The 22,505-nt window shown below is 45.9% G+C and overlaps 1 protein-coding gene and 1 long non-coding RNA gene across 4 annotated transcripts in view; both read left to right on the forward strand.

Annotated features, from left to right (window-relative positions):
• The first annotated feature begins 181 nt into the window (after positions 1–181).
• LOC310882574 lies at positions 182–13,668 on the forward strand. 2 transcript variants are annotated; one of them, XR_014573029.1, is made up of 4 exons: positions 182–843; positions 1,758–1,868; positions 8,710–8,804; positions 10,977–13,668. It is a non-coding gene; the product is annotated as an uncharacterized lncRNA (long non-coding RNA). The 2 variants fall into 2 exon arrangements; XR_014573030.1 differs by having other exon boundaries at positions 184–843; positions 1,755–1,868.
• Positions 13,669–13,965: 297 nt separating this feature from the next.
• The window catches only part of TAF4 (TATA-box binding protein associated factor 4), a 37,710-nt gene continuing 29,170 nt past the window's right edge, over positions 13,966–22,505 (forward strand). Inside the window, exons 1-2 of one of the 2 annotated variants that reach the window (XR_014573018.1) lie at positions 13,966–14,321; positions 16,290–17,378. Coding sequence is in view for 1 of the 2 variants with exons in the window: in XM_083801441.1 (XP_083657567.1) it covers positions 14,018–14,321; positions 16,290–17,378 (1,393 nt within the window). In the remaining variant the exon portion in view is untranslated. The remainder of the gene's footprint in view (positions 14,322–16,289; positions 17,379–22,505) is intronic. The other variant, XM_083801441.1, reaches the window with a different exon arrangement.

Genomic DNA, 22,505 nt, shown 5'->3' on the forward strand with positions numbered 1-22,505 from the left:
TGACCAGACGGGAGACGGGGTCAGACGCGGAGGGATAGGAAGGGGGGGGGGAGGAGGAGGAGGGAAAGGAGGGGGGGGAAGCCCGCGGCTCGCGTCACGTGATGGGCCCAGGCGAGGTTGCCACGTGCGCTGCGGGCGGGGCGGGGCGGGGAGGGGCGAGGGCTCGCGCGCTTCCCGCCCTTCCCGCGCGCTGTGAGGGGAAGGGGGGGGGAAGGGGGAGGCGTGACAGGAGCGCGCTGTGCCGCCCGCCGCGGGGGCGTTTTGTCACCGAGCGAGGGGTTCTGTCACCTAACGTGGGGGTGTCACACACCCGGGGGGGTGTCACACAACGTGGGGGTGTCACACAACGCGGGGGTGTCACACAACGCGGGGGTGTCACACAACGCGGGGGTTCCCCCAAAACACGGGGGCCCTCCCGAAACACGGGGGCTCTCCCGAAACACGGCAGTTCCTCACACAACTCATGGGGTTCTCACAGAACCCCCCGGGGCTGCCATCGCCTCAGCCGACCCCCGGCTCGCCCTGACGGGAGCCGCCCCCCCCCCCCCTCAGCCCGCTCCCCGCTCTGACAGGAGCCGCCGGCTGATGGCCGCCTCCCCGCCCAGCCCCTCGCCCTCCCCTCCGGCTCCGTGCGGCCGGGCAGCCCGCGGAGCGCTAACGGGGGCCTGCCCCTGAGGCGCCTTTGTTCCCGGCGCTGAGGGGGGCGAGCGGGGGGGGGGGACCGCGGAGCCGGGCCGCAGCTGGAGGACGGGGCCCTGCCCGCCGCCTCCCCCGGGAGCTCCGCGGCCATCTGCGGGGCAGCCGGGGACAAGCGGGAGCATCTGGCGGCCTGGGTGGCAGGAGGTGAAGCCCCCGCGCAGCGCCGGGGGTGGGTCGGGACGGGGCGGGGCAGTCGCGCTCGGGGAGCGGGTCAGAGGGCGCAAATCTCGCTAATTCGTGTGACGCGAATGAATAAGATTCAAACCCGGCGGCTGGAGACAATGCAGCGGGAGCCATTGTCTCGGCGGAAGGAGGCTTGGCCGGAGCGGCGCGCACCCATCCCCTGGTTACATCTTCCCGCAGCGGAGCCGACGGGTCTGGCCTCCCGTCACAAAGACCCGCTCGCCTCCGCGCCGTGCCTCAGAGCTGGGCTCCGGATGCCCCGGGCTGGCCGAGCCGAGGCCTCACGGGTTTTGTGGCGCTGCTCCTCGGGGTGTTCGTACGGCCCGGGGAGCAGCCTCCCTGCCCGAAGGGGAGAGACGCCTTCCTCCTCGCTCTCCCTTATGGTCACAGTCTCCCTCTTCTTAAACCTTCATCGTTTTAGCTTGGAGACGGTTGCTAAAATATAAAATAAACGATTCCATACATACGCACTGGGCAAAGTATTTCTCTGAATGCAAAAGTCGGCCTTTAAAGTCAGCCCGTCTTTAACTCAGCCTTAGGTACAACCTATACAGAGCAAGAAAAGGTGCCTTTTTGTTGTAGTAAATGGTGCTCCTTAGTGGGCAAATTACTGGCTAAAAACTTCCCTGATGAAAAAACTCTTCTACCTTCTGTATATGAGGAGTGTCTCGTTTAAGTGTGTGGAAAAGCTCGAATGGAGAAAAGGTAGGGTGAGAAGTAATTACAAAATGCTCAGTTCACTGGCAAATAATTGTTCTGAACAGGGAAAATGATACTAGTAAAGATAATGTAACCCAAGGTAGAGCAGCAGTACTTTCTCTTCTGGCTTATATTCTCAAACTTTTACCCTCTCACTTTTTTTTCCCCAATAGCAGTAGAGGAAGGGACCATCATGTACCAAAACAGCAATGTGGATCCTGCGGAGAGCCTAATTAAAACAGTGTGAAAAAAGAACGATACATGGAAGTGGCATAAACTATTCACAGGTAAGGAGAAATATGTAAACGTATGGAATTTTAGTTATCATCATGGCCATAAATCAACCTGTCTCTGGAAGATACTCTTACTATAATGAATTACCTCAGTATCTTTTGACAACAGTCAAAGATAACAAGTGAGCAGCAAGACGGAAGATGACACCTGACATTTTAAATGCCCTGTTAGTTTTATTTATTCTGCTAAACAATACAGTTCTTCATCCCTTAAGCACTGAAATGGTGGCCAAAAAACATGTTTCACTGCTTAAATTTATGACAAGTATGCAATCCTGGGCATCCCTCATAAAAAGAGGGAAGATTAAGCTTCATATCAAGAAGCTGATTGCAGTTCATTCTGGTACCAGAAAGAAACCTCACAGAGTGGTTGGTACCTGATGATAGCAGCAGACACAGCTTTCACAGAACAGCATTTTGGACCACCAGTGACCACTGGAGACTAGACGTAGGGTACAGTCAGAGGAAAACTATGTTGCCAGAACTAGGAAGACTCCCATGGCAGTTGGAATGCAACCACTGGCATTTGGGACGGTCACCACTGATATATCTAATGATATTTCCTAGCAGCTAAAAAAGAGATGTGTGACTAAGAGCAATGACGAAAATTTGTGGGGTTTATGATGGAGAAAGTACAGTAATGTGACTGATGGCAGCGTCCATGGCAATGTAGGTTGAACTGACATTTGGCAGAGTTAGTGACAAGAGGGCAGTTGTTGGAAAGACGTCTGTAACAAACTCCAACTGCTGGCAGAAGGGAGCCAGGCACTGGCTGCTGAAACATCTCCTCTTGTGTCTGGGGACAGCGGGATATGGTGGCAGTTAGTTGCTGGTCGTAGGAACTACTGGGATACATGCAGCTGCTGAGAAAAATGGCCGCTGCAGTGGTAGCAGTGGTTGAATTGGAACCTGTAGCAACTGGAAGAAGGCTGGTGACAGGACAGGTAAATTTTCGTCAGTTTGACAGATGGAAAGACATCATTGGAATTTCGAGTACAATAATAATACCACTTTGTATAAAGTGGGAGAATTAACAATAGGAGGATTGTCGTTGCAACTGGAGGAGAGATCAGGGATGTGGAGTGCCACAAGTGCTATTCTCTGGTAGGAGAAAGATGAGTATCTGAAAGAGGTAGTGATTTATTTTATGCTGCCGTATCAATTCTAGAAGTTGGTTGGAGAGAAGAATACCAGAGGCGGCACAGGGAAGGCTGCAGTCTTAAGGGTCTGCATTCCTTCCCCAGGGAAGGAAGAGGGAAGAGGAGGGAAAAGAGGCTAGCGTAGAAAATGGAGGAAGTGAAAGTGGAACAGAGTTTTGAGTTTGGGTATGGCAAACAGAACACAATTGTATAAAGGAAGGCAGAAGCATGAGCCCTGGAGAATAAATGTTAGAAACTTGCTAGTAGTTTCAAAGAAAATGTGGTAGCTGCAGGGAAGGAGGATAAGGTCACCAAGTACAGAACACAATTCTATAGTGATATGGGGGATGTGGAGTAGAAAAGAGCTCAGAAATGAAGGAGGGACTAGAAAAAGGAGAACTGAAAAGATGCAGGAAAGATGAGATTAAGAAAAGGATCTACGTATGTAAATGTTTTTATCCTTTATAAGAAAAGCACATGAAGTAGAATAAAGAAAAAATATGTAAAGTCAACTGAAGAAGACCAGAATAAAGGGAAGAGAGAAGGAAAAAAAGTAAATGAAAAGGAAAAATAGCAGTAAGTAGAAAAAAAGAAAACTTGGCAACTTTTATTTAGATAATGGATGCATCATACAGTTAGTTTCTCAGTGTCCCGCAGTCTAAGAACAGGAGACACCATGATGTATGTAGGAAATATTGCTTCATTACATTAGTTTGTCCTACTTCTCAGTAACAGGGATATCTCTTCTGAAGAAAAAAAAAAAGTCATAACAATAGGTGTTGTTTTCTTTTTTTTTTTTGTTCCAGAAATAACTACAGATATTTTAGCGCATGTAGTACTGTTCTGTCCTCTCTCCCCCTTTGTTCCTCTCTTTTTCCCGGTTTTGAGTCTGTACCTCAGACATTTCAATTTTGACATCTTTCATTCCACCCCCATACATCAAATTTAAAGTCAGTTTAACTTCTGGATTTAAATGAAATATTTTATAAAATGCCATAGTTTTAGGCTTGTGTGGGATTGTCTCTCCTAATTAGTACGTTGACTGCATAATTAGTGGGACCAGCAAAAATCTGCATTATTCCACTGCATTTCTCAGCAGTCCATATGTGTTGCGCAGTCAAGACAAAATCTATTTCCCCAGTAAGGATGCTGTGGTAGAGAGCTTAAACCTCTCATCCAGACCCACAAAGTTTGTGAGGATCAAAGCAAGACCATAATTTGGGCATTTCTCTCTCTACAAACCCTAACCTCTAACCCCTAACCAAAACCCCTAACCCTGGCCACAGTGCACTGTATCTAGCCACAAAGGTTCGACTCCAGTCCTGTGCCTGAAATGTCCCCGATGGCTATTTCAACAATCTAACGGTAAGAAATATAAATATAAGAGGAGGAAGTGTTTGCGTGAGTTAGGTTGTACAGACACACAGCCTCTATAGCATATAGTTTCAGTATCTAAGAGCAAGTTTTAGCTATAGAGATATACAAGGAGCATTTGGAATTACCTACTAGATTTAACAGGTTCTTAATCAATACTTTTAAACAGCTTTATTATAAATACATTGTCATTAAAATAGTATGTATTTCTTTTCTTGTTCCATGTATGCACTTTCATGCTGTAGTCAGTTTATTCTTTTCCCTGCTAAATCAATCATTTTCTGCTCGGAAGGAGTGCTTTGCTATAGAGCACAATGATACTTTCTTTTGTATTTGTGAAAAGGCAACAGTAAAATTACAAAAAAAAAAAAAAAAACACTGCTGGAGGATTTATTCTTTCTGTGTAATGCTTCCAGGCTGCCTCTATACTCTCATGTTTTTTAAGAGGAGCTTGATATCTTCACGTAGGTTTATGGGGTAAGTCAGCAGTGCCTTTCTCACCTGCCCAGTCTTTACTGTTTCTACCTCACGAATGTACAGGGCCTACTTGTAGAAGTTATGTTTCATTACCTGACCCTATAGAAGTTAGAAGTCGTTGTGACACTTTTGATGCGCCAGAGTAAGGATGGAACATTTACTTATTTTAATAAAACTGAAATATTTCTGACATGCATAACACCTTTTATTAGAATGAATGCAAACTGCTATTCCAGACTTTTTTCGCACTCACATCACTACCCCACAGTGTCTACTTTACAAGCTGTGAAACTGAGACTAAAAAAACACCCGCGGCACTAGACATAAGACCAAGAACATAACCCCAGATCCTGTCCACTCTTGTGATTCATCTCATCATCGAAGCATGCGGAGGGGGAGTGCAGCAGTTAGAGATGTGCAAACACCTTTTATATTGAGGCGTACATTTTCTGAATCAAAAATGGCAAGGTGAAGTTATCCCGGGTGACTGGATGGTGATTTATTCATGGGTTTGGGAGCTGGAGATAATTTTAAGGGATCCTTTCATGAAGCTGGGGCAATGGATAATACAGGTGATGCAAAAAAAGTTGATGAAGCTGAAGTTTGCAAATTGTTCACAAAAACTGAAGGATGAAGTCTCACAAGCCAGACCTAGATTCTAAAAAAGGTGTTTAGGCATCTATCTTCCATTCAGATGAGTAAGAGGATTCAGACCTAAGTTTAGAAATAATTAGGACATAAAGAGAGATAGCTGTCTATCTAGGACGCTGGGGAGCACTGAACATAGCCTAAAATACGAAGTTCCAGTAGGAAAAAGCTCTGACTGTTTGTTTTGCTGCATAGGCTGTTTTTTTTCTTGGGTAGCGGTGTGCTGAAGTGAACTGCAAGCCTCTGTATATCCCCAGCATTGGGCTGAGAGCACACAGAGAAAAGAGCTCCTTCATTTGATGTTTTAGTTCAGGAACCTCTTTTGCATTAACTGTCGATAGTGGATTCTGTTCTTGAGGCACAGAAATGAATCTCCCTCTCCTTGTGTGTTTTGCAAACAACTGGTAGATTCTGCTTCTTTCTCTGCAGCTAGGTAATGTATCGTTTTACCTAGCCTCGGCTGTATGCTGTTCTTTTCCTGCGCAACATCTGCTGCAGCTTTCATAGCTCAAATTGTTCTTTGACTTGTTTTAAAAGGCATGTTTCAGAAACGTCTTTGAGGACGTGAGTTATTATTCATTGTTTCATCTGCTTGAGTGTTCTTCCTTTATGTTTGTTACTTGACTCCTTAAAGTAAGACTAAACAGGCTTTTGAGTTTAAAGTTTATAGGTTTTAATTGATGCTTTTAGTTAAAGATCCCAAGACTGGTAAGGCTAAATCATAGCAATAGGATTTTAGAGCAGTTTCAGAAAGTAATTTATTTTTGTATGACAATAAACCGGCATTTAATCTCCTTCATCTTTTAGAAGCTAAACTATAAATCAGACTTCACTTAAGACGGCAGCGTCACTCCGGTTGGTCAGTTCTCCTCACTGCTGTGGTATTTGTGTGTACGCTTTCCACATACACCTGGAACTTCTGACCTTTACTGTTCCAAAGCTTTTGCATAATTTGTATTTCATACCTCATTTCTCTATTGCTTGAGGTATGGCAGGGGTTCTATTAGTACAATTTTAAACCACGTATTTGTTCTGTAAAGTGATCACACCAGCACTTGTTCCAGTATGCAACTTGACATAGCTTTTAGGGTCACAAGGAAGTTAAGTTTGATGAGTTCTTGGTGGGGGCGAGGGTGTAGCAGAGATGGCTTCAGGCTGCCAAGTCCTACAATTCTGCATAGACTGCTTCATGTCAAGGAACAGCAATGAGTGAGTAAAGTTACTGGCCCACTAAACTGTACAGAGCAGCAAAACTAGCTCCCTCTTCTGCTCTGCTGAAAATAATTAAGAGAAACAAGGTTTGCAGTTTTGGAAAAACAACTTCATTTTCTTGCAGAAGAACATACAAATTGTTGCTTCCCAAAGTAATCATTCTCTCTAACCAAGGTGTGGTGTTTGTTGCTTGCCATTTTGTCCAGTTGTTAATAATTGGTTAGCTCACACAGATGGATGGGTTTACTGTCCTAGCTAGAAACCTAAGTAACAATGACTCACTATATGTAACTCTGCAGTAATGAAAGAGTATTACAAGTAACCCCATACAGAAAAAAATGACAATAAAGAATAACTTAACATAAAAAACTTGGCCCTCCATCTGGGGTGTCACTTCCTTTGGGTTGGCATCTTGTATTCTGAGAGAAAATATCTGTCTGACTTGTTTCAAAGGTTGTACTAGTTTCTTCTCTCAACTGTGGGAACTCATCCCATATTTAATTGAGTTATTGGATTTGTTTGGAGTTTCAAAACTGAGCAAAAGCTCATTAGAGGAATAGGGGCCAGTCCTTGAACTCTGATAGTGAGGATATATTTTAGGTAGTGTAAGAAAGTAACCTATAGTCTGGAGTAATATCCCTAACTATTTTAGGACTGCTGGAGAGTTCAGAAGAAAACTCTATATAATAGCCTTTCATGCTGTGCTTTCATTAAGTTTGAGGCAGCTCAGAACAGACGATACAGCATGATTTATTTTAATCAGTTAATACAGAGAGTTCATTAGAAAGTAAGAATAAAAAAACCTTGGCAAAATCTTGCTTACATACTTTTTGCATTCCAAATCCACAAAATGTTTAGATACAATCTCATTTCGTTATAACCAAAACAAACCTCCTTTACTGCATTTCTTTCACTTTTTTTCTTCACGTGATGGTGTTTCCATACCTCTTCTGTCTCCACTGGCTTTCCAGTTCAGTGTCTTTCGTGTCTGTTTTCTTTATACTGTCACTAAAATTAGTTAGGTTGCTCTGAGGAATCCTATCGTCTCATACGGCTTGGTAACAGCATTTGGCAGACTATGGACTAGAGATGGAGTAAGGAAAATGACTTAGCCATTTCTGTCATCCGAAGACGACTGTCAGAAATGCTTGTACACGTGATTATTTTTCCAATTAAAATCTACAGGAATCTGGATCTTGACCTATGTGTTGTATGTACGCTGAAAATTTTACCACCTCTTTGGCCTGCTAGTTCCATTTGATGCTTTTTATTGTTGATCTCCAATGTGCATATTCAGGCACACGGTCCTCCTTTGAAATAACTCCTCTATTTAAAAAGAGGGGTACCGGGGGGCTATTGAATGATTTAGATAAGGGCTTAGGGACAAAGAATGCTTCTAGCTCTGTTCCTGTAACTTATGGTCTCTAGGCATTGTGATAAAACAAATGCCTATCAAATTCCATAGGACAAATGTTTTCATCTACAGCAACTGCTGTTTCACAACTGACGTGACATGAACTGTACCTGTTCTTGGCACTGACCAGAACCAAACAAGATGAAGATTTATCTTCAGTTCTTCCATTTATGATTCATTTTATTACGTATTTTTGAAGATGAGTGAATGGAGGGCAGCATGTGAAGAAAGAGATAAAACTGCTTGCCATAACTGGCCAATTGTTAAAGAAGTGTCTGGTAAAAACTATATTTGAGAAGACAAAAAGGCAGCAGCCTAAGAATGCCATATCACTGTACTGACTGGAAAAAGTTGAAGCAGCCTTCAGTTCTCTAAGGAGCTCTGTTTTAAGAGTGCATGTGTGCATTTAAGAGTGCAAATTTCATTTTTACATTTGAGAGCAAATTTCATAGAGCCTGCTATATGTCATGTGTAAAGTGGCAGAAATATGTTCTATGTAAGAGAATTCATGGAGACCAGGGAATAAAGAAAACCTTAGAGAAGACAGGTTTGTGTTTTTGTTTTTCTGCAGGGTTCTAGTGATGATCCAACCTAGAAAGGTGAGGCTGTGCCCTTTGGAAATGCAAGCCAGTTTGTCCAGTTGCTAGCGCAGCAGAGGCTGGGGAGGTAAGGAAGAAGTTATACCTTTACCTGCCGTTTTTTAAAGAACATTTGGGGGCCTGTTGAATTCAGCTTATTTTCTTAGAATAGTTTGGTTCTCGAAGTTATGTAAGTCAAAAGTGACTGGCCCTTGTGAAGGAAATCTGAATTCCAGGAGCTCTCTGCTCTCCCAGTCATTTTAGGATGAGGGTTGGTTCCAGGCATGGGAACTATTCTGGTTAACCACGACCCTTAACAGAAGATAGGGCTGATGACAGAGCACGTGCTTTCCAGATGAGCTAGAGTAAGAGGAGGGGTAGCACATAGGCCTGTTAACAGCCAAAATACCTCTGGCAAAAACTACTGGCACCGGAAAGATCAGTAAACAGGACAGAAGCCACCTTCTGACCTTAGTGGGCTACCAAGCTTGTGTCTGGAGGCAACAACTGATTTACCTACTGGTTTTCCAATAGGTAAGGGAGGTGGAAAATAGGTGGGAGGTGGAAAATTGAAGTCTAATGGAGTTGTAAAGGAGGAAGAGGACCAGTGATCTGCGCTGCTCAAAAAGTAAGTGGTGAGGACTGGTGAAGAGAATTTTAGATATTGAATGATGCTAGAAAGTCAGAGAAGAACCGGAACAGCTCTGAGCTAAGAAGGCTCAAAAGAGTCCGGAACTGAAACGTCCATTGCATTATTATACCATGGCAAGGACCTCTGAGGATAATTGTTGACAAAATATCCCTGGCAGGGTAACAGTTTGCTCACAAAGAATACCAATTGAAACCGGAACTGCCAAGGCCACCTTGCACTAAAAACAAGTATTTCAGACATATTCTAACAGGTCCAGACCGTAAAATGTACAAATTGGATTTGCAGTAATGAGACCCATCACTAGGCACAATTTCTTGACATATTCTGTCAGGGTATCACATGGAAGGAGGGACTGAAGTTTCCAAAAGTTACTTTAATTTACTTAGAGAGGAAAGCATTTTCATTTTGTCCAGTCAGTTCTAGTCATTTGCTAAATTCAAAATAGAAAATTATTGAAACTAGCTGTCATGACCAGAAGGACCATTCATCTTTTAATAATATTTTTTCTTCCCTGAATCACGTCGACTTGCACAAGAATTTTTTTATAACATAAAACGTAAATCTTTATTGACATGCCTGCTTCTTGTCTCTTCTACAAACATTATTCTGGACATTTGTTAGTAATCTCCATTCAGAAGATTTGCTTTAAAAGAATCTGCTTGCTGCCGAGCACGTAGTTGGAAACTTACATCTTGTACAAGTGCTCCTTTTTCTTAGTAAAGTTCCCTAATTCTTCCCGTGTAGATGAGTCTGGATTTTGATGCTTCCTATCTTGGCACGCAGTAGCAAGCATGACAAGTTAGATTAAGAGCAGTCGGGAAGGAAAAACAGTATTCCACAACTCTTTTATACTGGAAAGCCTTGAAGGCCTTTAAACAACGATCCTTTATCCCACAGTATATTCTCTGGGCATCCTCTTTTGGGCACAGGATGTTTAGCTGCATGGACTTTGGTATAGCCATACTTAAGTAACTCCCACATGAATTGCATGTAGCGTGTGCTAGGGACACACTCCTCAAACCGTCCCACAAAAACTAGAGAAGATTCACAAGGCAGTTGCGTGCTCAGCTAACTTTTTTTAAAAAATCTAGCTCATTAGTAGTCTTTCTCTAACAGATTGTTTTTATGTATTTCCCAATAACCAGGTACAGTTAAATAATTTATTTTTTAAAAGAAGGAAATCCCTGAATTTGTCACATTTTTATTCAAGCATATGTCACTGTAGGTCTTACTAGCATCTTTTGTGGAAAAAAGAAGTTTGTTTTTCTGCACCACTTCTGAAGTTCCATTGTTACGTAGATATAAACACTTCAAGTGGGTGATTTTGGTATACCTCTTCCAATTTCCAACTATTAGGGACATGAGACTTATTCAGAGATCCACCAAATGACAGCTGAAACGTGTGTCATGATTTTAAGACCAACACTTCAATGATATCTTGAGTTTCCAAGAAGGAGACAAAGTGCAGACTACAAAGAGGCACAAAAGTTGTTTTATTTATCTGCATGTGCTTGTGTGTAATAAGACTGCATTTGCCCCTCAATTCAAAGTAAAACGTTCACAACGGGAATACTTTTTGTACAGGTTACTGTCACTTTTGTATTGCAGATGCACATGAAGCCTGGTGCAGACTGACACCCCTTTGCAGAAGGATCAGCACGCAGACTGTAAAGCTGACAAACTGTGTTTCTGCATAGGTCTGCATCATCCTCAACCAGAGCTCCGCTATTTTGTCTTTCTCCTGACACCGTGTACTTCTGCAATTGTCCATTAACCTCCTGTGCTCCTGTCCTCCAAACAATTTGGAAATGCACGCAGATGCAAGCATGGAACGAGTTTCTGCAGCAGTACCTAAGTTTTGTAACAAACCCAGAGCATCATGAAACCAGGGCACGGACATCAATGGGACAAAGTATTCTGCTACAGTCATGCTAGGTGAAATGCAGGCGCTTTCATAAAACAAACACTCTGAAGTAAAGCAAGCATTTATTTGGAAAATAGGTCTTAATTCCACAGAAATTGTACAAAAGTGTCAGAATGATGAACATTAAGTATACCTCTGTGTTACCTGTTACCAACAAATTGTTCTCCATTGGCTCTGACCACTTCTTGAAATGTTCTGATTCAGGTTTGAAGTAGTTACAGAAACCAGATTTGACGAATATTAGAGCAACTTTTAGACTAAGAAGTGAGCAGTACAATACAGCAGAGCTGGAATCCTGGGCCTGAAGAATCCCATCTAAAAAGTTACTTCCAATAGCAAATGAAAGGCAGAGTGCAAAAAGATAAATTATCCATTAATAAATCTTGCACACTTACAACACACAAGTCATAACGCATTTCAGTTGCTCTTGTAATTTCGTAAAGTTGTTTACCTAATATGGTAAATATGCCATATGGGCCTACTAACGAGAGTGCTAGAACAAAGACTGATGATTTCTAGGTTTTTATTTCTAGTTCTGTAATACAGCTGTAAGCTGCATTCCAGCTGCCCTAAAATGCGAGCAGTAGAAGAACATCGGCTGCTCTATCCCTTCGTGTTGACTACTGCTGCCATGGGATAATTTAATCCATCTCTCACGTCGCTCACTCTCTTCCTCCATCACTCTCACCAGCCCAGCTTTGGGCTATACACCCATTTAGGTGCTGCGAAAGAAAGATGTGCAGCCACTCTGCACCTTCAGGCTGCTGCAGCTCAAGCCTAGCTCCCCCCATAAATCATTGGAGCAGCTGATGTAGATTAATTCTTCCACTGTTTTGGGAATGCAAAGAGACTTCTATTCTAGATAGTTCTTTGGTATGTTGCTTATAGAATTTCATCACAGCTAAAACTGGCAATGTGCTTGACTGGGGCAGCAACAAACCGGTAGACGTGACTCTGCTTGAAGCAGCATTCCTGCCTTGCAAGAAGTGGGCAACTACTTTGCAGCATTACAACTGGGCAAAAAATGGAAGGTAAGAGTTGCAGAGAGGAAAGAGGTATTTTCTTTTTCTCTACGAGTTTTGAGTGATGACTGAGAAAAGGTATGAAGACAAAAAAAGCTATGAAGTACAAAATATTTGAGAACAAGAATAAAGGATTATAAAACCCTAATTTAGAACTTCTCAGAGGACCTATGCAGTCCCTTCTAGTGATGCCTCCTTGTAAAGCAATCAGAGCTGAAGGAAAGGCTGTGTCATAATTTTAACTCAGCAGCAGCAGTCTTGTGCAGGTGAGAGGGGGATGTGAGAAACCACAACAGTTATTGAAATACAGTTTATGGTAAGGGCTAAGACTTGATTTAAAGATATTTACTCACCCTATTAAGGAATAGCTATCGGTTTCTACTGTTTCCTTAGTGACCTTTTGGCAAACATCTCCTGTAGACATATTCGTGTGTTTGTGGGCAGAGTAGGACATGGAACTACTTCAGGACTGTTCCCATCGCTTACTGGGCCAACTGGTGAGCGGGGCACTTTGTTCCATGTCACAGCACTACGAGTTAAGTGATCACCACAAATTGTAACGCAGAAAGCTCTGACACCCATCTTTGGGCAACCCTAAGCAGAGAATCCTCTCATCACTGCCCTATTTAAAGCAATCCAGTCTCAGGGAGCTCAGAGCACTTACTCTTACCAGTCTCCACCGCTGCAGCCCTACTGTCAGCCAGCAGGCCGGTGAATTCTGGGCAGGGCATTAGCAGGTGCTGAGTCGATCCCTGCGACGCAGTTCCAGCCTTTAATTCCATCCATTCCCAGCACACAAGAGCAGAAACGCTGAAACACGAGGCCCTGCTTTAGGCTCGCTACCTCTCCAAACTTACCCGTGCTTTCTCTTCCCGCTCATTTTGCTCCAACGCTTCAGCCGCCTTTGGAAAACAACACCTAGAGAAAGAGAGCGTTAGTGAGAAGCCAGGTCGTATTTTTCACCCCGACCCTGTTGACTTCCTTGATGGCGGTTGCACAACGGGGTCAAAGTGCGGCTCCCGCCGCTGGGCCACCCCCGGGCGCGGAGCTGTCCCCGCAGCGGGGCCCAGGAGGGAGACCCGGGGCCGGGCACAGCACCCACCGCCCACCCACCCTCAGCACCCCGGCGGGCTGCTCCCCGCCCGGAGCCGCCTGTCTATCCGGCCACCCGTCCGTCCCTTTTCCCCCCTCACCCCCCCCCCGGGGCCGGCGGCTCGGTCACACGCCGCCAGCACAGGTGCGGGGCGCCCTTCGGAGCCGGGAGCGGCGGGGGGAGCCGCAGCCATTTTGCGCCGGGGCAGACAAAGAGCCGCGGCCTCCCCCTTCCCCCCCCGCCGCCCGCCCCCTCCCACAGCGGCGGCCCGGCGGCCTCGCGCCCCCTCCCCGTCCTCCCCCCTCCCCTCCGCAATCGCCCTCCCCCGTCCCCGCCGCCACCACCGCCGCCGCCGCCCGCCTCCCAACTGAGCCTCCGCAGCCATTTGCCCCGCCTTTTATAGGCGGCCGCCGGCCAATCAGAAGAGGGCGGAATCCCTCTCCGGCCGCTGAGGTGAGGCCGGGCCCGCGCGCCTGCGCGGTGCCGGAGCGCGGAGGGGAGGGGGGAGAGGCCTGAGCGTGTGTGTGTGTGTGCGGGGGGGGAGGGGGGAGGAGTGGAAGGGGAGGGGGGGGGAGGAGGGAGCCGCTCACAGGAACCCTCCAAAAAAAAGATGGCGGCGGGCTCGGATCTGCTGGATGAGGTTTTCCTGAACACGGAGGTGGACGAGAAGGTGGTGAGCGACCTGGTGGGCTCCCTGGAGTCCCAGCTGGCGGCCTCCGGCCACCACCACCAGCACCACAAGGCGCAGGAGCCCCTGCGGGCCGCTGGGGGGCTGCTGGGGAACCATGTTGTGAGCAGCGGCAGCCCCAGCCCCAGCCCCAGCCCCGCCGGAGCAGGAGCGGGAGGCACCGCGAACGCCCAGCCGGAGAGCGGCGGCAAGATGGGGCTGAGCGCCCCGGAGCTGGCCAAAGCAGGTACCGCCGGGGCTGGGCTGGGCTGGGGGGCGCCGGGGCCCTCCCCTCCCCCGCTCCCCCCCTGCCTTCCTCCCTCTCCTCCTCCTCGCTGTGCCGGGGGGGGATGGATCCTGTGGGGGCGAGCCCCCCTCGAGGGGTGCGCGTGCCCCCTCAGGGCGGGTGTGTGTGCCCCCCCCAGGGGTGTGTGTGCCCCCTCAGGGTGTGCGTGTGCCCCCCCGGGGCGCCCCCTCCCCTTTATTTCCCCTCCTCGCCTCAGGATGTCTCACCCCTCGGCTTTAGGGGCAGCCCCCCCCCCCATGGGAGCAGCCGGTCCCCCCCCCCCCCCACCTCCTTTCCCTTTTCTGCTCCTCCTGAAGGGGTTTGGGGTGACCCCGGCGCTGGGGGAGGCTCTGCCCACCCCCCCCTCGGCGCTGCCTGCACCTCGTGGGCCGCCCCCCGTGCCCTGACCGGGGGTAGGGGCTGCTGGGGGGGGATCCCCCCTTCTCTGTAGGGCCGGCTGGGGCAGCGCTCCCTCCCTTCCCCCGGCCCTGTCCCCGGAGCGCAGGGGGGTGTTATGGTGTTATTAATCATGACACCTATTTCCTGCGCAGGAGGAAGCGAGGGGGGATCGCTGAGGGGAGGAAGTCCCTCAAAACGCGGCCCCCCCCCCCCAATATCTGCCGGCCTGGGTATTCCTCCCCGCACCCCCCCCCGTCCTCCCTCCTTGGCGGGGGCTTCAGGGGGCAGCCGACACCTCCCGTTCCTCCTCTGCCCTCAAGGGGGGGTTGTCACAACGCCGGGTCCCGGGAAGGGGGGGGGAATTCAGGCCATGGCACCCCACCTGGTCCAGTGCCCCCCTTCCCGCCCCCCCCCCCGCTACCTGCGGGTGTTCTCCCTCCTTGTCTCCTGAGGATCCTAGGGGATGGGGTTGGTGCTAGGGCTGAGGGTGCGCTCCACGAGAATGGAGGGAAGAGGTTTTTCTGGGGAATAATAATCATAATAATAATAATAAAAAAATGTCTCCCCAGAATCTCTCTGCAATTCCTCCCCTCCCCCCATTTTTTTTTTTTTGCTTCTTTTCTTGTTGCTAAAGTGTAAGAAGATATTACAGACCTTCTGTCGTGATTAATGAAGCTCTTCTAGGAGGATCTCCTCAACCCTCGTAACGTGCATCTCAACGTTTGTCTGTCACTGCTCTTTTCCCCTTTCTGTCTCCTTAGGGCCAGGACCCAGGCTGTCTGATTGTACTTGTGGTAACGCCAGGCCTCATCAGGGGGGCGTGAGGATTATTCAGGACAAGAAGCTACATCATCTTGTCCCTTCTTAAACTCAGCTTTGCTTTTTATTTATTTCGTGGCTGTCTCTGGCTGTGGGAACTTCAGATCCAGAAGAACAAATCCTGTAATAAGGGGGAGGGGTCTTCTTGCAGCCTGCACCAGGCCTCACGGTACTTCTTACCTTGGCAGGCTGATGTTTTTGTTTCCCTTCAGTTTTTCGTATTTTGCTCGTGTTGAGCCTCTTGCTCTGACTGACTCTGTAGGAGATGAAAGGATTAGGGGATAACATGTGCTGGGCATAAGGAATATGTCTTATTAACGTGTCTTCTATTGCCATTTGCCCCTCTTGCAGTTGCAGTCCTGTTGATAAATGTGGTGTCAGGCTCTAGAATGGGGAAGAGGTCTGAGATGATCTTCCTTCTTCCTTCCCTCAGATCATGTCAAAGCTTTTTTTCCCAATTTTCTCTTATTGTAGTGATGAGGGTGAGGGTGTTACGGTTCATATTGAAGCAACCAATCTTTGGTGGGAAATTGGGGGTTTCAGGATAACGTCTTTAAATCCCTCTTCAGTTTGTTCTCTATCTCATTTTCTTGGCTGCGTGCAAGTAGCCTCGGAGATGGAGAAGACCTGGTGATGAGGGAGAACTTTCTGTCTTTGCTGGAGTTCTCCTCCTGCTCATTCTCTCTGGTTAACCTTGTTGTTGTTTTGCAGGAGCAGGAGCGGTGCAAGGGGGTGTTATTAATCATAACACCAGGTCCCAGACTTCAGCTCTGGATGGAGCCACCACGACGAGCACCAGCACCACCACTGCAGCAGCAGGAGGATCTGAAGTCACTGCTGCTCCAGGGACCCTCAGTCAGGGCAAATCGGTGGTTATCAGCACCATGGCGACTGCCATGTCCACCAGGAATGGCAAGATTGGGACCACAACAGTGCAAACTCTGAATGGGAGTAACGTGGTGATGAACTCTCACCATGCAGGAAGCGCTGCTTTCTCTGGGACTCCTGTGACTGCTAACCCCGCTTCTGCACCTGCTGTTGCCCCTCTCGTTAACAATGGACCTGGATCTGTGGGAAAAGGAAACACTGTTAACGCTGTTTTGCCGTCAGCTTCCAACACTGTCATCCAGACTTCTTTCCTTAACACTGCTGTGTCCTCCGCATCTTCCTCCTCGCCCACAGTTATCTCCTCGCAGCCGCCACCGAGCGTTGGAAGTGGGGGGCCTACGGTGACGCTCGTGAGGCCACCGATCCACACAGCAGGACCCACAGTGGCTGCAGCTGGTGCAGCCACTCAGAACGGGAGCAATACTGTGATCAATTCAACCATCAGCGTGGGGAGTTTTCCTGCTGTTGCTACGGCCACTGTGGGATCTGGAGTTTCCCTCCAGACGTCGCTTGTGAACAGCCAGCCTGGTACCACCGTACCAGCAGCTCCCGCCACGCAGGTCATCAAATCTGAGTCTCCTAAAACTATAGTCCAGGCAGTATCCCAACAGCAGACGCTGGCTACTGCTGGCCAGCCCAGTACTACAGGGGGTAACATGATTATTGGGCAAACTATGCAAGCTGGGCTCTCCAATGTTGCTCCCAATCCTGGTGGGATACCTCCTGCAGCACCTGGCACCCCTACGGGAATGGCTAAAGGCACTGCCAACACAGTGGCACAAACTCTGCCAAGGACTCCAACAGCAACTACGAGTGGAATCAGAGCGACTTTGACTCCTACAGTTTTAGCACCTCGTTTGCCTCAGCCACCTCAGAATCCAACTAACATTCAGAATTTTCAGTTACCACCAGGTAAGTAGAAGCTCAAGGGCTTTTATTTCGGGAATGTACTTGCAGGGAGGAAGATGTCCAAATAAGATTTCTTGCTGTTTAATTGTGAATTGTGGAAAAGGCATCGTATTTAACAATGAGAATTGTTTGGTGTTGAGTAGTAGTGTAGTAGCATTCCACTACGAAGCGTATGATTTCAGGTGACCAGAAAGTCTTGTGAGAAGGAGTAATTTGGAGATAATTCTATCCGGTGTCTTCGTTACAACATTGCCTGTAGATGAAGCTGCAAACTGCCAAAGTGTGACAATGAAAAACTATCAAATGAAATGTTGCTATTTCATTTTCACAGAAGGTGTTTTAGGGTGGTTTTGTTGGTAGTTTGTATAACCTTCGCGTGCTGTTCTGTTCCCTCCCTGTCCCTGCATGCCCCCAGTACCATAGAGCACTCTTGAATAGAGAAGCGGCAGATAGAACACAAGAAAACCACCTTCTTTTGCTTTAAACACCTTCAAAGTCTGACTTAAAAACTCCCAGATTTGAAGCTTATGATCGTCTTTTTAGTCACTGGAGTTTTGATACAAAAGGCGGGCTTCCTATGTCCTTACCTCACCCTGTTGTGTCTAGGGTTGCAGCTTCTGTAGTAGCTAGTATCGTGCTCAGTGCAGAGCATCTCTGGGCACGCAATCTAGTCCTGACCTCAGTGGGTGAGTAAAAAGCAGGATGAGAAACATTTCTCTTTTCTGTCCCTTCCGGAATACCCTAGATTTGGAGGTGTAAGGTTATATATTTACTATTATTTTGAACCTGGCTTGTACTTGTATCAATGCTTCCTCTATAACTGGAAGTAGGAGTGCAAGCCTACACAGAGTTCCCTGTCTTTTTAATAGTATGTGATAATAGGTGTATTCTTACTATCGCTGTTTGCAGGGCAGTGTACAAAGAGCAACTAATTAAATTTTACTACTAGTACCTAATGAAATCAGTCGTATTTGTGTATTATCTATGTCATTAGGTCTTAGTAAAAGTGTGTCTGTTGAGACACCTAACAAACATTAAAGCAGTACACCTGCTGTATAAGGTAGACCAGCAACCATACGGCGTTCCTGCACATGAGCTTTCTGTCAAATATGCTATTTATGGCGTGTGATGCCATGTAGCTCGATGAAGTCTATCGAGCATTCAGTACATCTGAGTTGTAACTGGCATAAATATTCCACGTTTTTTGTGTAGCGAGTTATTCCCTGTATGAGTAATTTGATTGAGACGTGGTGCTAATTTAAAAAACATCGCTAAAACACAGACCTTGAATTCCTAGTGCTTAATTTGAAGCTTGTGGGTTAATAGTCTGGAAGAGCCTTATTTATTTATTTATTGCCACAGTGTATCAAAAGATTTTTCAGGTTTGCAATCTATTGCCATGTATACGTACATTTTCACTAATACTGCATTATAAATCTGATTATGGGACAAATACTACTGTGGAGCCCAATGGGACCTCTTTTCCAGGTAGCTGATGTTTTCAAACCACCATTGCACACTGAAATGGGTTACACATTGAAGCAGCACTGCCAGTCCTTAAGCATAATTGGACCATGAATTGCTCCTTTGGAGGTCTTGATAGATCAAAGTAAAGCAATATAGTTTCTAAACACTTGGGGTTTTTTATTAAGCACTTTTCTTGCCTGTCCTACACTTTTAAGAATATTTATAACTTCAAAAGAATAGCATGACTCTTAATATAAGCATATATTCATGACTGAACAGAAATAGGAACTTAGATTTTTGCATGATAAGACAGACTTAACGTTGGAAAGGATTTTTTTTAGTGGAACGTTTTGCGTTTAATTCTTTTGGTTTACGTTTTTATACTTTGCCAAAGAAGCCAACTTTGCAAATGTTCTGCATGAAGCAAAGAACAACTTGAGAACTGATGGGTGCTGAGCTCTTAACAACATCTCACAGGTGCACGGGCTAAGCACTTCTGAAAAATCTAACCGTATGCAACTGCTTTAATCTTTAGTAGAGTTCATCTACATTCATAGTGAAAGCAGAATAGATGAGTATGGTTTCAAAATCATATTTCGAATTACACTGTGATAGGCCAGAGTTTTAAAGGCAGTTTGGCAGTGTGAAGCTGCAACTGCAGTGCTTGTACGCTGTGCAGCTACTGTGTGCACCACATTTGCATCCACAAGTTTGTGCCTAAAAGTTAGTGGTGTGTCTGTACAGGAATTGGTAAGACTCAGTGCATGAAAGAGCTTGAGATTAAAGACGGAACACGTCACTTTTTACACTGCTATTTACAAACACCTGGAAAATTCTCGTGGAAGGTCTGACCAATAGGCAGCACACGTTTTACAGTTATTTTCATATCCCGATACACTGTTTCTGGCCCTCCAAAGTACAGTTACAGTTTCTCATTTGTGAAAAGCAGAATGTAAAATGTCAGTAAGTGTTACTAGCCTGGACTTTGGCTAGAGGTTTCTAACATTCTCTTAAAAAGAGCATGTGGAAGGTAAGTTTGATCAGCACTCTCTAAAATACGTTGCTTTTAGAATAATGTTTTGTATCGCATCAAGGTGGTTGTATAACAAGTAAATCATATAACAAATATATCAATAACATAACAAATCGGAGGTGTTTGAATTGCTAATAGGACGAAGTTGTTGTGACCTTGCAGGATTCTGGTATATGGTTTCCCAAAGAAACTGGACTGTTCAGAGCATCTGTGCGTTTGTAACAGTTTCCCACTACTGACATCTATGAGGAAGAGAACTGTTGCTCAGTCTTTTCTTCAGTAGCTTCATGGTCCAGCTGGACAGATTGGGGTAGTAAAGGTCCAAAAGTAACCTTATTTATAACTTTATAGCAAAGACGTGGAAATGTTGACAGGTAACTTGCTAGGAAGCAGGGAGGGGGTAACGCAAAGGTGCTTCTCTTTATGCATGCTACTTTGAAGATGCAGCATCTTTGAAATTGGGACTGAAAATAAATTAGATCCAGTTCTTTGTTTTGGAGTACTTCAAGCAGTAATACGAAATGTGTTGTGTATAATCACCTGGTAAGAGGTAGGAAAATTTATGAGTTTGTTAAAACGTTGTCCATGTTTTGCTGTTACAGACACACTTTTCTGCTGGATCTTCTAAGTAACTGAGACTATGCTGTAAGAGTAATCTTTTGCAATGTAGGGGTTCATAAAGTGATCAGAGACCATCACTGACATGTGGTAGAATCATCTTGTAAAGTGACTAACTTGTGTGCTTTAAAATCCCTTTTCAAAATACTATCTCCTCCTGCAATGCTGTGATACAATTTTAAAACCAAAGTCCAGGAGCATATGATCACCTTAGCACTATTGTCAACTTGAGGGTTCAAAGATTTGGTTTCTGTTCTTGGTGGAGGTGCTTCATGTCGCTACTTTCCCGCTTCATTTTTATGTACAAGCATCTCCTGACAACCCTTAAGGTGCCTGCTTAGAGAAAGGAGCAGGTTGGAGAGATTGCTGCAGGTATGCACTAAGAACAATATGCAGCTGGTAGGTCTCTTGGACAGTTTTCTAGCTCAGGTGAAGATGAAATCTAGAAACCTTCACTTCCCTGTGTACCCGTTTTTCTTTCTTTTACCTTCTGAGTGAATATTAGTACTCACAAAAAAATTGCCAGTTTGATCCTAAAGGTTTTTTTTCCCTGAATAAGCAAGATTGCGACACTCAATTCTGTTTGAAGATAGAAGATAGGACAGGTTGTTTTTATAGTTTATGTAATTTTTTTTTAAACTTCAGAGCTCCTGAGCAGCATTCTCATTAGCAGTAATGCAATTTTGCAGCTCTAGTAGAACAGCTATCACAGGCTTGTTTTGCTTTGTACCTAATGATAAAACTTCTTTATCGCTTTTACAAGACTCGGTTGGATCTGCCAGGAGCTGCCGATGGGGGATGAGAGCAGGCTTCTCCACCGTTTTCTTTGTGGGGGCCTTTTCTGTTGTGTGTGTGTTTGGTGACTCCAGGATGGGTCGTTCCTCAGCCCTGGAAACCAGGGGGCTGTTTGAAAAGTTGAGTGTTCCAGAACTCCGAACGGTGCTGGTGCAGTTGGCCCCGGCCGTTGGTTTCAGCTTCCTGGTGGTGCTTTCGAGGAGCGAGGAGAGCTGTCCGGACGTCGGGGCCCTGCGTCAGCAGACCTTGGAGGATGGCGTACTACTGTTCATACCTCGAAGGTTTTCTTTACAGCCTGAGAGGCTGGATATTGAACTTGATTTGAAATGGGGGGTTAACTTTTGTAGAAACTACCGTTTTTTAGCTTTGTGTCAGTTGTACAGTAAGGGTAATGCCTCAGGCCTTGGTTATTCTGCCTTAGGATGGGAAAAGTACCTAAGCACGTGCCTAATTTAAAATGTGTTCAGGTCCTGTCAACTTGAGCACTGATGCTTTTTGGAGCTGACATCACTGAAAAATAATTTGTACAGGACTAATTCGGTTTTCTTCAGTAAGGAGTTGGGGTGCTAGGCTGTCAGGCAAAAGAGAGCAGATAGAAATAGGAAAAGGGCGTCAGGCTGAGGAGAATCAGACCACCTTGTCGCTGTAAAACACTTGGTAAACACTTTGTGAAACACTTTTTCAGTCTGAAGGTGGCATTTTTCAGGTTATTCTGTACTTGAAATGTACCCCAGAAGTGCCTAAAATAATTAGAGACAATAGGAATTTAAACACATAAGGGGTCTACAAACTTCCATAGTCTTAAGAAATACAGAAAGGAACAGAAGAAATAATACAAAGTAGTGGAATGTCGTTCTTTCTATTTCTTACTATCAAGCGAGTTCAAACATATCCTGATTCGAGCTTCCCTCCATCATGCACGTGCTGCCAATATTTTGCCTATTAATTGTGTTGGCATGGCTGTGTTTTGTTCAAAACATCTCTAACATAAAGTGATAACAGGAACTTCTTACAGTACGCGTAGTCTGTTTTACTTTCAAGGCATTTTACAGAACTTGATCCTTGCAACATGCCCATGTGGTTGGTAAATAAAGTAGTATGAACTCTGCTTTAAAGCTGGGGGAAAGAGCGAGTGAGAGGAGTTCTGACTTGCCCAAGGCCATGAGGGAATCGATATTGAGCCAAGATTAGAGCTTGGGAGTCCTGTACTTGGCGCG

This window comes from Anser anser (assembly GCF_964211835.1).
Source record: "Anser anser genome assembly, chromosome: 16".
Taxonomy (NCBI): domain Eukaryota; kingdom Metazoa; phylum Chordata; class Aves; order Anseriformes; family Anatidae; genus Anser; species Anser anser.